At 49.4% G+C, this 13613-nt stretch overlaps 1 protein-coding gene and 1 long non-coding RNA gene across 2 annotated transcripts in view; one reads left to right on the top strand and one right to left on the bottom strand.

Moving 5' to 3' along the window:
• LOC125947133 (putative nuclease HARBI1) overlaps window positions 1-7621 on the top strand; it is an 18368-nt gene extending 10747 nt beyond the window's left edge. Inside the window, exons 2-5 of the mRNA XM_049671500.1 lie at window positions 83-137; window positions 5683-5986; window positions 6599-6734; window positions 7005-7621. Coding sequence (XP_049527457.1) covers window positions 83-137; window positions 5683-5986; window positions 6599-6734; window positions 7005-7513 — 1004 coding nt within the window. The 3' untranslated portion in view covers window positions 7514-7621. The remainder of the gene's footprint in view (window positions 1-82; window positions 138-5682; window positions 5987-6598; window positions 6735-7004) is intronic.
• Window positions 7622-11935: 4314 nt separating this feature from the next.
• Window positions 11936-12936, bottom strand: LOC125946769 (uncharacterized). The gene is made up of 3 exons (XR_007467859.1): window positions 12831-12936; window positions 12156-12777; window positions 11936-12029 (listed from the first exon to the last, which is right to left on the bottom strand). It is a non-coding gene; the product is annotated as an uncharacterized LOC125946769 (long non-coding RNA).
• Between the last annotated feature and the right edge of the window lie 677 nt (window positions 12937-13613).

The raw sequence follows: 13613 nt of genomic DNA on the forward strand, positions 1-13613 counted from the left end.
GTAGTCCCGAGCTAATGGTCCCATACCGCCTCCTGTTTAGCCCTTGTCCCGCTGCAGTGACAACACCTGTTCACTGGTCCAGCCTACGATCCGAGGATTGCCCCCTGTAGCCTGGACTTCTTCCCGAGCGGGCCATGGTAAGCTCCTACTACTGCTGCTCAACTATACGATACAGAAAGTGCAAAAAGTCTTCCATGGTTCCATCCTTGAGGACGTTGAAGACTGCTTGGCTCAGTTTCAAAAACGCGTCGCGAATACAATGGGGGACCGATGCGAACAAGCTGAAGAATGTGTACTTTAGCCTGGAGGATGGCGCTCGCACCTGGTACGAGAACCGTGAAACCTTCTCGTTGTGGAGCGACTTTTGTCGTCATCTGCGGGCCAGTTACGCCAATGCTGATGGCTGTTAACTCGCCGAGCGGGCCATTCAGTCGCGCATCCAATGCCCAACGAAGAGTGATGATGTACGTGAGGACATGACGCGCCTCTTTCGACGAGCTGACCCGGACATGGCAGAAGATAGGAAGCTCCACCACTTAATGCGAGGGGTTAAGGAGCAGCTTTTCGCTGGCCTCATTCAGAGTCCCCCGATGACTGTGGCCCAGTTCTTAACGGAAGCCACGACAATGGAAAAAGTGTTTCAGCAGCGGTCAGCAGTGTACGACCGGCAAATCAGCATCGTGTCCTCGATGGATCAGATCGGAGCTGCCCGAGGTAGCATCAACATCGACTCCCTCGGCGACCTCATCCGAGCTGCAAAGAATTCACTGCCCCTCAATCTACTTCAGGATCTATATCCAGCCTCATCAGAACGAGGTACAACATGTTCTGAAAGTCCCGCTTGCCAGTGAGGTCACACCACCTGTGCCGACGGAGCTTCGGCGCGCATCATATGCGGAAGCTGCGAGCCGGTATATTCCTGCTTCTCTCTCGCGCTTCGTGGCCCCCACGCCTCACGATACACTTCCATCAGTGCAACCGATCCAGCACTTGGAGAACCGCCAACCACTTCAAAGAAAATCGGACATCTGGCGCACACCGGACAGGCGACCCCTGTGCTATCACTGTGGCGAAGCCGGCATGTATACCGTGAATGCCCGTATCGCCGTCTTGGACTTCAGGGTTTGCCGTTGACTCTCCAAGGCCAAGATTCGGCGAAAGACTAAGAGCCATTGAAGATACTGTCTCAACAGCGCTTGCCACTTCCCTTGCGACGGCAGTCACGGTCACCATCGCCGAGACGATTTTCTCCAAATTCCCGTAGCTCCCCAGTGGCGGCGCAGGGGCGTTCGCCAAGCCCTAGACGGGAAAACTAAAGACAGCGACCTTCGGGGGCGAGGCCGCTGATAATCGAACGCGAGCAAGGCCTCCCAGCGACGCGACCAGGTACAGGCAGTGATTCGACGACAACAACTGAACTCGGACCCACTGTCTTTAGATATACCTGTGGTTCTCGATGGTCAGCGTGAAGTCAGTGCGTTATTGGACACAGGAGCTGATTGCTCGACCGTGAGCGTAAAACTAGCGACACACCTGAAGAAAGTAGTTGCGCCTTGGTACGGAACACAATTCGTACTGCCGGCGGACATGTAGTCCCCCACTTGGTATATGCACACTAAAGTTAGCATTCGTGGACGTACGTTTCTCTCCAGTTGCCTTGTACTTTCGTGAATGTTCCCGAGACATCATCCTGGGAATCGACTTTCTACGGGAATCTGGCGCTATTATCGACCTGCGGGAGCGCACCGTGCACCTTCTCGACAGAGAGAGCAGCAGACAAAACGACGACAGCCATCTCAGCGACGTTTCGCGTTTATGCCGACAACGTCGCGTTACCCCCGCGGTTCGAGGTGTCCTCATTGATGTCGTGTGCGACGAGTTATGCGGCGGTGAGGCAATCGCGACGGCAACTTGTTCGCTCTTGCTCACACTAGGTCCTCTGCGCCGCTCGCAGCTCGTCACGCTTCGTGACGGACGTTCTACGCTGCTTGTGACGAATTTAGTAATGAGTACCGTCACCTTTTTTGTGCACTGCCCGTCACTCTCGCCTACCCCATAATGGGATTGCTGCATGTTTTATGTATGCATCACTGCACCGTTGCTCTCCAATCGAAACCGGGGGCCGCGACTGCATCACTGGCAAAGTAGACATTAGTTTGACTCTACCGGAGGAACACCGAATAGCGCTGCCATAAATTGCTGCTTCTATTCCAAGAATGTTTCGCCTCGTCCTTTAAGGTCGTCAGCCGCCATCTCGAAACGCCGAATCCTTAGTATTACCGACGTCTCGCCATAAAAACAACAGCCTTACGAGTTTCGGCCAAAGAACGGGACGCGATACATACGCAAGTCGAAGAGATGCTTCAGGACGATGTTATAAAGCCTTCGAAAAGTCCCCTGGTGATCGCAGGTCGTCCTCGTGAAGGACGAAGGACGGAACGCTACGTTTCTGCTTTGACTACAGGCGGCTAAACAGCGTGACTAAAAAAGACGTCTATTCACTGCCTGCATCGATGATCACTCGACAGGACTGCGAAAACGCCAAGTATTTTTTCATCTATAGATTTGAAAAGCGGGATGCTGGCAGAATTGAAGTTGATGAACGAGATCGCGAGAAAACTGCCTTTTCTTACACCAGATGGCTGTATGAATTCAAGTGCTCCCTTTCGGCTTGTGTTCTGCACCTGCGACACTTGAACTGAAGATGGACACTGTTCTTCACCGGTCTGAAGTGGCATTACTTCGCCTCGTTATTTCTTGATGACAGTCGTTCGTATTTTTGGCAGATCTCTGAGGCACACTAATTCGTTCTGAAGACTTGTGCTGGACGCCCCCCTCTCCCGCGCCGCTAACCTCACGCTGAAACCAGAGAAATGCCACTTCGGTATGAAGAACTTAAGTTTCTCGGCCTTGTTGTGAGCGCGGATGGCGTTCGGCCTGACCCTGACAAGACCACCACCGTAGCCTTGTTTCCTGTTCCCCATGACAAGAAAGCAGTCCTTCGCTTTCTGGGGCTTTGCGCATAATATCGCCGCTTCATCGCAATTTTTTCTAGGATTGCCGAACCTCTGACTCGCCTCACACGAGAAGATGTACCATTTGTCTGGAATTGAAAGTGAGTAAAAAGATTAGAGGCTGTTAGTATACAGAAGGAGGTCCCGAAGTCAGAGACTGCTGCAATGGGACCAACTGCTTGAGAGCAGAATGAAGAGCAAGACGCGGCTTCACCAAGCTGCGGGAGCGTTTGTAGACACCACAGTTCTTGCTCACTTTTGACGAGGACGCTGATACTGAAGTCCATAGCCGACGCCAGCAACGTGGGTCTTGGCGCCATCCTGGTCCAACACCAAGAGGGCACAGAGCGCGTGATGGCTTACGCCAGCCGTACTCCTTCGCGCGCAGAAGCAAACCTATTCCACCTCAGAGAAAAAGTGCCTTGCAGTTGTATGGGTGACCTGAAGTTTCGGCCTCACCTCTACGGTCGCCCCTTCAAAGTAGTGACCGACCACCATTCATTGTGCTGGTTGACCAATATACGAATCACCGCTGTGCGACTCGCACGATGGAGCCTTCGTCTGCACGAATCGATCTGACCATCGCATACAAATCAGGCTGCAAGCACGAAGATGCTGATTCGTTGTGGCGTGCAACCAGCGATGTTTGTGATCCGGCCGCTGGGACGACAGCAGATTCCTTGGGGCCCTCACCGCAACGGACTTGACCATACGACAGCGCGAAGATGCCGAAATTCGCGCAATCATCGAAAACCTCGAAGGACGCAAACTCTCCCATACCTCGACGCCTTTCTCGCAGTCTCTCGTCCTTCTGCCTTCGAAGTGGTGTCTTGTATAAGAAAAACTCGAACAGCAACGGCAAACGCTACCTTGTCGTCATACCTGCTGACATGCGCGACGACATTCTTCTTGCCTGCCATGACGAGCCCACATCTGCGTCACTTAGGCTCCTCACGAACTCTCACCAGAGTTCGACAGGCGTACTACTGGCCCAAATTTTTCTACATCTGTAAAGCGCTACGTCAAGAGTTGTCGTAAATGTCAATGCCGCAAATCCCCGCCACTGAAGCCCGTGGGGCTGCTGGCAACCGATCGCACCACACAGGGCACCATTCGATCAAATAGGAATGAATTTACCCGGGCCTTTTCCATTATCATCCACGGGGAACAAGTGGATCGCAGTCGCCACAGACTACTTAACCAGATACGCAGAGACAAGGGCTCTACAACGCGCTACGGCTGCCGATGTTGCCCAGTTTTTTATAGACCAGATTGTTCTTCGACATGGAGCCCCGTCGTACGTGATAACTGACAGAGGCACAGCTTTCACGCCCCAGATGATTGACGACGTATTCAAGCTAAGCTACACGAGCCATCGCAAGACCACTGCGTATCATCCGCAGACCAACGGTTTGACGGAACGATTGAACAAAACCATCGCCGACATGTTATCCATGTACGCCGGTGTACAACACAAGACGTGGGATCAGGTTCTACCGTACGTAACATTTGCGCACAACTCCAGGAGACAACGCCGTCCAGGAGACAACGCGATTCACGCCGTTTCGTCTTGTCTATGGACGCGAGGTTTCAGACCATGCTGGATGCGATGCTTCCACACGATTACGACGCGTTGCTCACCCCCTGACGCTAAGCAATTTACGCAGTACGCCGAAGAAGCTCGCCAATTGGCACGCCTACACATCACGCAACAGCAGAGTGTTGATGCACGCCGCTACAATCTTCCGCCATCGCCAAGTGGAATACCACCCTGGCGATAAAGTTTGGGTGTGGACGCCGCGTGCGCCGCCAGGGGTTGTCAGAGAAACTGCTCAGTCGCTACTTTGGACCCTACAAAGTGCTGCGGCGCGTTAGTGACGTGAACTACGAGGTTCTCCAGGATAGTGCCATATCGCTCCAGCGTCGAAGGCACCACTCGGAGATTGTGCACGTTGTACGACTCAACATTATTTCGCAGCGATAGTGCGACAACGTCTCAACTTTATGACACCTTTTTTTTCTCTCCCTCACCCCCACTTGTACATACTTTATGTTCGTTCCCTCTTTTTTTTCCCCTCTACCTACGTCGACTAGCACAAGAATTCGGGACTGCCCGTTTTTTTTCACAGGGGGAAAATGCCATCAGGGGCCGTATTCTGTAACGCTTCGGTTTTCGAAGGCTTCGGTTTGCGTGCAGCGATTGGTCGCCGCCTGGGTGACGCCATCGCCTCAGGGCGTGAACGCATTTTTTGATGACGTCATGCACATGTCAATCGCGGGGAAACTGAATTTGTCGTCTGCTACAAAGCGAAGCCGCGCGCGCTGCTTCGGTCTGATCCGAAGCGCGCTGTGCCGTGTGCAGAGCCTGTGCGTGCCGTGTGCACGGGCGAGATCGCGGCACTCGGAGCAAAATGGCAGCGTGTCCGGTGTCTGTGGCGCCTGTTCTCGCGCTTTTAGCGAGCCTGTGTGAGAGACAGCGACGACGTCGACACCGACAAGAGGCCTTTGAGATGACGGACGAGGAATTCAGGCGACAATTCCGACTCTCGAAAGAGACAGTGCTCCGCCTGTGCGAGAAACTTGAATGTGTGTTGGGGCCGCAACGCGCTAGTGGCATTGACACTGTGACAAAAGTGCTCTGTGCGTTGCGTTTTTTTGCGACTGGAAGTTTCCAGCAGTCCGTGGCCAACGAGGAAACTGTCGCCCTGTCCCAGCCCTCAGTTAGCCGCATAATTTTTTCCGTTGCTGAAGCCATTGCAACGGTCGGCAAAGCAAAGGGATGGGTGAAGTTTCCGACGGACACAGAAAAGGTGGCGGTCAAGCAACGCTTCCTTGAACGTGGCAAGCTCCCTGGTGTCGTCGGCTGTGTTGACGGAACACTAATTGGCATCGTCCGGCCGCGAAAAATGAGCCCCGCGGAAACGGAGGCGTACTGGAGCCGCAAGGGATTTTACACTTTGAATTGCATGGTGGTAAGTAAACAATTTCAAACACAGTCCTTGGTCTGAATCGTTAGCGGGTCCATTTAAAGTATACAATGAGCACCTGTGACGCGAAATTAGTTGCGTGGTGTCGAGTCCCCATGGATGGTGCGAGACGAACGATGTTTTTTAGGCTTGAAAAAGGCGCGGGGAAAATAACCCCCTGTCGCATAGCTAGAAATGTAGCATACCCGAACTTGTTTGCGGTTCAAATGTTGCTGAGATTACGGTCAATGCTATCTAAATAATGCGTTTATGGTCGTGTACGGACGTCAATTCCTGACGAGTAGCTGTGTAGCTTCCGTGGTAGCAGTGTGTAGCCTGTGTGGTATCAGTAACTACATAGTGAAGTGGCATGTGATGCGGCTTGTGCACGTTAATGTGAAAATGATGGATACATGCTTTAGCGTATCTTTACGAATGCGTAGGAATTCCACACAGGCTAGCATATCTGATCACTAGTGTATTTCGGCATTTACTTTGAAATGAACATATCCGTGCAAGCAGCGTTCTCTAAAGCACTCTGTTTATACGTGTTATCATCCTTAAGCAATGGGCAACAGAAGGTGAACGCTGAAGAGACCGTTTGACTCCCTCTCGCAGGTGTGTGATGCGGACCTAAGTATCGTGGCCATAGACCCTCGCATGCCAGGATCATGCCACGATTCCTTCGTCTGGAGGCACTCAGCATTGCGCCGCCGCCTGACGTGTGGCCTCCTGAATGACGAGTTTTTGCTTGGTAAGTGTAGCAATGATAGTTGACATTTCCCTTATGTGTTGTGTAGGTTCAATACGAACAGGATTTTTCATATTAATCTACAAATAGGAACTTTATGCCGTGCGGAAGACACACTATTAGTTAGCAATGCGTTTGTTTACCTTTCATTTATACCCTGCATCAGGCAGGCATTTCTGTGCTGCAATACATTTTTTTTCTGTTTGCAGCGGTTCCTATCAAAATTTCGCACAATGAATCATTGACATCTCAAAACATTTTTTGTAAATGCAGGAGATTCGGGGTACCCTTTGGAGCCCTGGCTTCTCACTCCTGTGCCCGGACACCCGACACGGCTGACAGCAGAGGGGCGCTACAATGAAGCACACGCCGTCGTCAGGAATGCGGCTGAAAGATGCATAGGCATCCTAAAAAGCCGTTTTAGGTGCCTGCAGAGGTACCGTACGCTGCACTACTCACCCCGCAAAGCAGCCACCATTGTGGCGGCGTGTGCTGCGCTTCACAACCTCTGTCTCCAGGCAGGGGATCCGCTGCCAGATGATCCTGAAGATGACGACACAAGCTGTACGAGTGATGCAGCAACAAGACAAGTGCAGCCACCACAGGCCCCATCGCTGCCCTTGGCACAATTGGTGCCGCCTCCACGCGCTTTGTTCGAGAGCGCCAAGCAGGCTCGCTCTGCAATAATTAACATGTTCAGGTTGCCTCGCAATCTTCACATTGCATATTTGCAGAGCGTGCGAAGACGGATGCGCCGGCAAATGAGGCGGCGGCAAACATGAATGCACATATTGTTCACGTCTCCAACGGGGTGTGTGCCAATTAGCAATAATATTCCCCCGAGTTTTCTAGGCTTTGTGTTAGCCTTTTGGCAAACATTCATTGACAACATGTGCCACTGGAGAATAAGGGAAAGTCTGCGAAATTCAATGTGCTTCGACAATCTCTTTAGCTCTTGTAGATGGTGCCGCTTGCATTGATGTTAGCGAAGAACACTATCCATGCAGGCAACATTTTGCAAATAGAGGTTTCATGGCACAGTTGGAGACATTTTTCCTTGGAACTGCCTCGCTCAACATAAACTTGACGCACTCGATCGTGCACATGCCATGTGTTACGACGGAACAACCCTTATGGCATGAAGGTGACTGCGTGACGATGATTGAATAAAGACGAAGGCGTAACAAACAGTAAAATCACTACGACGAAATCAACAGTACCGCGGAGAAGGCACGACGGTGATTCATTGACGATGCAAACGTGGCAGTGGTAGCAAGATGACTCAGTGAATGTTTGTGCATAGCTAACTTTCTCAAAGTCGTGGGCATGACGACAGTGGAATCACTACGAGAGACCGTCACGACAAGATAATGCAGAAATGACCTAAGCGCGTCCTGCAGGACCTTAATAATGTTTTTCCAGTCTATTCCAAGTCCAATGAAGTGTTTGCTCATCTTGACAACAGACATCGCTCCGAAGACCTGACTAAATCATTCAGTTGGCAGTAGTGACATGCGGTGTCTACGAAGGGCAGGAACGTAATCAACGCGAGCTTATGACTCTCGCTTACTGGGGATACCTCGTTCAAGGGGATCAATTAATTGGAAGACCGTTTGCCAATCACGAAAGAAGTTCCACGGGTTACCCCATCTTTTCAGTTGGATGAAGACGCGTATGTGTCCCCGGACATCTAAGGGCATCACATACCTATTAGTACTGTTTCATGCAGCTTGGGGCGGCTTGTCTAAGAAGGTTGCAAGGTGCCGGTAACCTCACACCTATTTAATAGGCAGCAAGAGTCTCGTAATCGGAATTAACCAGACAAATCGCTCCACCAACTAAGAATGGTCCATGCACCACTACCCACAGAATCAAGGCAACACAGCCAGCAGCACTGGCAGAAAAGTTGAAGGAACCCTCGCTTTATTAACTGGTTCCCGTTTGGCAGGCTCTGCCCACTCGCAATATGCAACAAGTGCTCCCAGTGAATTGCGAACCTAACTCAATTGCATAACTGTCCCCAACTGGCTTGTTGGGTTATGTGGTCACTGACCACCGTGCTACCGTAAGTGGTGGCCGCTGCTGTACTTTCGATGTGTCTGAAGTACACTGAAAGAGATTGAGCATTGTGAAAATATATTGAAGAGCATGGAATGTTGTTCTGTAAACTTTATTGCTTCTTTATTGTACATATAATGGCATAAGACTGATGTATTACAAATAAATTTGCTCTGTTGCAACCACAGCACAGGCCATGGACTGAATACATTATACTCCCACATGAACCACCCTTGTATTAAGAGTGGTAAAGCTATAAATCCACATCACAGTCGAGTATGCATCATGTCGTAGGATACCTCGGCAAGAGATATGAAGTCGTTTCACAGTTGAGCATTACGCCTGCAGTGGGATACTGCAGCAATAGATACTGAAGTCTTATCACAGTCAGATGTAAAAGATGAGGTAGGATACCGCAGAAATACATGTCCACGTCGCATCACAGTTGAGTATGAAGCATGCAGTGGATACTGCAGCAATAGATACTGCAGTCTTATGACAGTCAGATGTAAACATGAGGTAGGATACCGCAGCAATACATGTCCACGTCGCATCACAGTTGAGCATGAAGCATTCAGTGGGTTAATGCAGCAATAGAAACTGAAGTCTTATCACAGTCAGATGTAAAACATGAGTTAGGATACCGCAGAAATACATGTCCACGTCGCATCCCAGTTGATCATGAAGCATGCAGTGGGATACTGCAGCAATAGATACTGAAGTCTTATCACAGTCGAGATGTAAAACATGAGGTAGGATACCGCAGCAATACATGTCCACGTCAGCATCACAGTTGAGTATGAAGCATGCAGTGGGATACTGCAGCAATAGATACTGAGTCTTATCACAGTCAGATGTAAAACATGAGGTAGGATACCGCAGCAATACATGTCCACGTCGCATCACAGTTGAGTATGAAGCATGCAGTTGGGATACTGCAGCAATAGATACTGAAGTCTTATCACAGTCAGATGTAAACATGAGGTAGGATACCGCAGCACAGTAAGCCCTACACGTCGTCATTGCGAGTTTAAACCTTTGTGACCCCATTACTGTGTGCGGCCACATGTTCTCGGCCAACAAAACAATGCAGCTTCGCTTGCACACACTGTCAAGACTAGATGAAAACAAGTTTCCTTTAGGAACAAAAACTGCTTGGCACACTACATGCCAATGGTACAAAGGCAATGGTACAAGCGAAGAAAGCCATGTGGCTTTACATATTTATGGCGCATTTCTCTCACTGCTGACCGCATTTCCAAGCGACTGATGCAACAGTACTAACAATGCTGGGGCCATCCTAGTCAAGGTGCGGAGTTCCTGCAGCATCATGTCATTCTGCTGCACTTGTCGCTCTGCAGCAGTAGCCAGGCGTTCCTGGGCCAGAGTTTGGCGGAGCAAGGTGTCTCCCACCTGAGCGATGTCAGCAGCCTGCTGAGTTATAGCATCGGTGAGCGCCCGGACACCAGTCGCGAGGTCCTGCAGAATCTTTAGTGTAAAAGGTGCAAAGAGTTAAAATATTTGTGAAACAAAAGCCTCACGAATAAATTTTAACGTTTTCTTCACTAAAGTACACATCACATGCACCCATGTGCAGCTACACAATAGCAATACCATGCAAAGCTTAACAAAAAAGTACTCAAAGATATGCGTAGTTATACTAAGGCTTGCCTCAACGTTTAAGCGTTCATGTAATGTGGACACACATTTGCGCAATGCAATTTTTGTTTTGAACAGGGCCATTACATTTACTTTCAATCCTCGAAGATCAAGGTTTCCCACGACGTACACCCACGAGCAAAAGTGTACAGACCAGGGATTCCGCGACACAGCCCGTTTCCTCCTTGTTAGGTTATGCAGGTTAATCAGGGAGAAATTGTAGTTGCTTTCATCGACCGTGTGGTATGTATACTGATGCTAACGGGTCTACGTGCATAATTTGTTTCCCCTGAATGTAATATACAAGGCTGCAGTGCAATGGTCCAGTGCATACATTAGCGCGTGATCATTGCTACACAACCTAGTCGCCCTCTCTGCAATAAAAAAGTTAATAAGGTTTTTTTTTCAGTGTAACTGTGAGCATTAAAGTCATATCCACAGTGGAACCGTTATAAGAAAGTTATATGAAATGAATGAAGCATTATTGTTACATTGTTGCCAAAGGTGTTACTGAATTTCGACACCACTGTTAAGTGGAGCAATCACTGCAATAACACAATGCTGTGCATTTTGGAATGTGTATCAGCAGTTCAAATGCAAAGAATGTTCGCACTTTTATCTCTCTACATAAGGTGATCAGTGTGGCAACACATATCAGAAATTGTTCTTACAGTTAGGTTCTGGTCATACAGGTCAACTGAATGACCGTAACTCGCAGACAGATCTGCCACCACCTCATCCATTCTGGGGGACCTGCTTCTGCTTGGGACACCCTGCCGTGGGCCTGTAAAAAATGTTTGCGGTGACGTCACCAAACTGTACAGTAAAAAAATGGTGTCGCGTAGCCAAAACCATTTACTTTTTCGCTCGTGTATCTACTTTCCATGAGGCCCATCCTCATTTTAAAGAAATCCTGCTAGCAGTGTCAGCACCTCTTAAGAAGGAATGTGCATTCAATGTCCAAATAAGAAGGAACATAGTCTCTTTCACACGTAAAGGAAAACTCGGAGCACCTTGCAAGGCGCTCCGAGTTTTCCCCTTAGTGTGAAACAGACTGTACATGTTAAAACAAAGCATTAAAGGAGCCCTATAACTAAGACAGAATCCGACATGTTCCAAGCTGTGTGAAAATAAAAGAACGAAGACGGTGTATGGTACCCTCACACTGCACTTCCATACTGCGCCTCTCCACCCCTTCACTTTCGAATCCTGCTGCTATCGCTGCCTGCCGCATGGGACGAATCACATCTCGGGTGGCATGGTTAAACGCATAATTTTAAAATTATTACAGTAAATTTCTACTATTTCTACTAATCACAAATACAATTTCCTCTGGTATAAATTGGTAACATTTGCATTCCTGTGTCATCAGTACTGAGCTGCACATATTGTACACAAGTGTCATCAGCATGGTGACTTTTAAATTGTGATGTTATTGTAATGCAGGCTGCACGCACCAATTAAGTGTGCCATAAATTATGCACACATAGAGGTTTCACTCACGTTTCCTACTACCGCCATCTTCGCCTTCCGAAGGCGCGGGTCGCTTCACGGGCTGCTGAGGCTGCTGCTGCAGGCGTGCTAGGAAGAACCAAAAGACATTGCGACATAAGGACATCAAAATTAACGCTCAGCATCAAGTACAAACTTGTACAACCATTGTCACGCTAGTTAATTGTACTAAATTCTCTTAACAAATTATTTTACCTTGAATCCCACTCGTACCCGGTTGTTCACCAACGGACACACTACCGCTGGGCCGGCTCTCGGCAGCTCTTGGCTCTTCGCTGACCTGTGCAGATAGCATTGTTTACTTCTCATTGGTGGAAAAAAGCATTAAAACGCATTTCATATGGCTGAAAATGTTGGCTTTACTAAAGCTCCTTTGGCTGCCTGGTACACAGCTTTTCGCCGCACCGATAATTATAACTTCTCACTGTTTTCATGAGCTGTCTGATGTCGCCTAGGGAAAGCGCGTTCAATGTCATTGCTACAATAGTGAAAGCGCGTTCTCGCTTATACAACAATATCAAAATCTTTAAAAATCATAACTAAAACAAATATCACTCGCAATGAACACACTGCTTGATGGCGAAAACGTGCATTGCACCCCTGAATTAAGTGATTACAACGCCTCCGGTGCAATTCTATGCGGCATCTCGCGAACTGTACGGAATTTACTCGGTAAAAGGTCCGAAACAAATGCAACACATTACCTACCTCTTCGGCGTCTTCAAAAAAATTGGGGCATACTCCAATTGCACTGGCTACCCCTACCAGCGAAAGGATACGCCCGCGCAGTCCAGGCAACTTGCCACCCCCAGTGCCCCTGCAAGAAAAGTCGTTAGCGCATTCACTGCTGACCACATTACCCGACCTCACCTGTGCTCTGCGGCGTGAACAGCGGCGTCGTGGCGGGCGTCGTGCGTCTCCTTGTTCCAGAAGGCGCGCCACTGGTGCACAGTTTTCACGGCTGGGCCTTCATTGTTCAGGAGCGAGACGAGTTCCTTCCACAACTATTCTTTGCGCGCTGCCGTGAGCTCCGGGTTCAGAGCACACGACGGTTTGACGAGGTAGGGGTGACGTTCCATGAACTCTACCAATATCTCCCGCTGGCGAGCAGACACACGTGGTCCGAGGCGGCTGCCTTTGTGCGAGGACATCCCGCTTCAAAGGCCACACGAACGGCGGAAGAAAAAGCCTCACTCCGTCAACACTACGTAGTATACGGCAAACACGCAGTTCGTTTCGAGGCACTCTTATAGTCGCTAGCACGCAGCAAACAAAAGAAAACGGGGGCACAAAGCTCTTCGTTAAACCACGACGAAAATCATTGACGAAAATGGCTTCTCCGATGGCTCAAAATTTCTGGGAGCAGCGGAACGACAAGTTAGCGTACGACGTCCCACCTAGCGGCAGAAATGGGTTAACCGAAGTAAACAAAATTTGCTAAGTCGCTCGCCGCCAGTACAACTCACACACGTTTCATAATGAAAAATGTAAACCTCATCAATACCATCAACAAAACATTTTTTATTTACCACGAAGCGTACGTAATTTGCTATATTTTCCCTCGGTTTGTGACGTTCACTCTCACAAAAAAACCTGCGCGCCGATTGGCGTCTGTCCTTCTACACGTTTTCAGTACGTCAACGGACCGCCCCA

Source organism: Dermacentor silvarum, chromosome 7 (genome assembly GCF_013339745.2).
Source record: "Dermacentor silvarum isolate Dsil-2018 chromosome 7, BIME_Dsil_1.4, whole genome shotgun sequence".
Taxonomy (NCBI): domain Eukaryota; kingdom Metazoa; phylum Arthropoda; class Arachnida; order Ixodida; family Ixodidae; genus Dermacentor; species Dermacentor silvarum.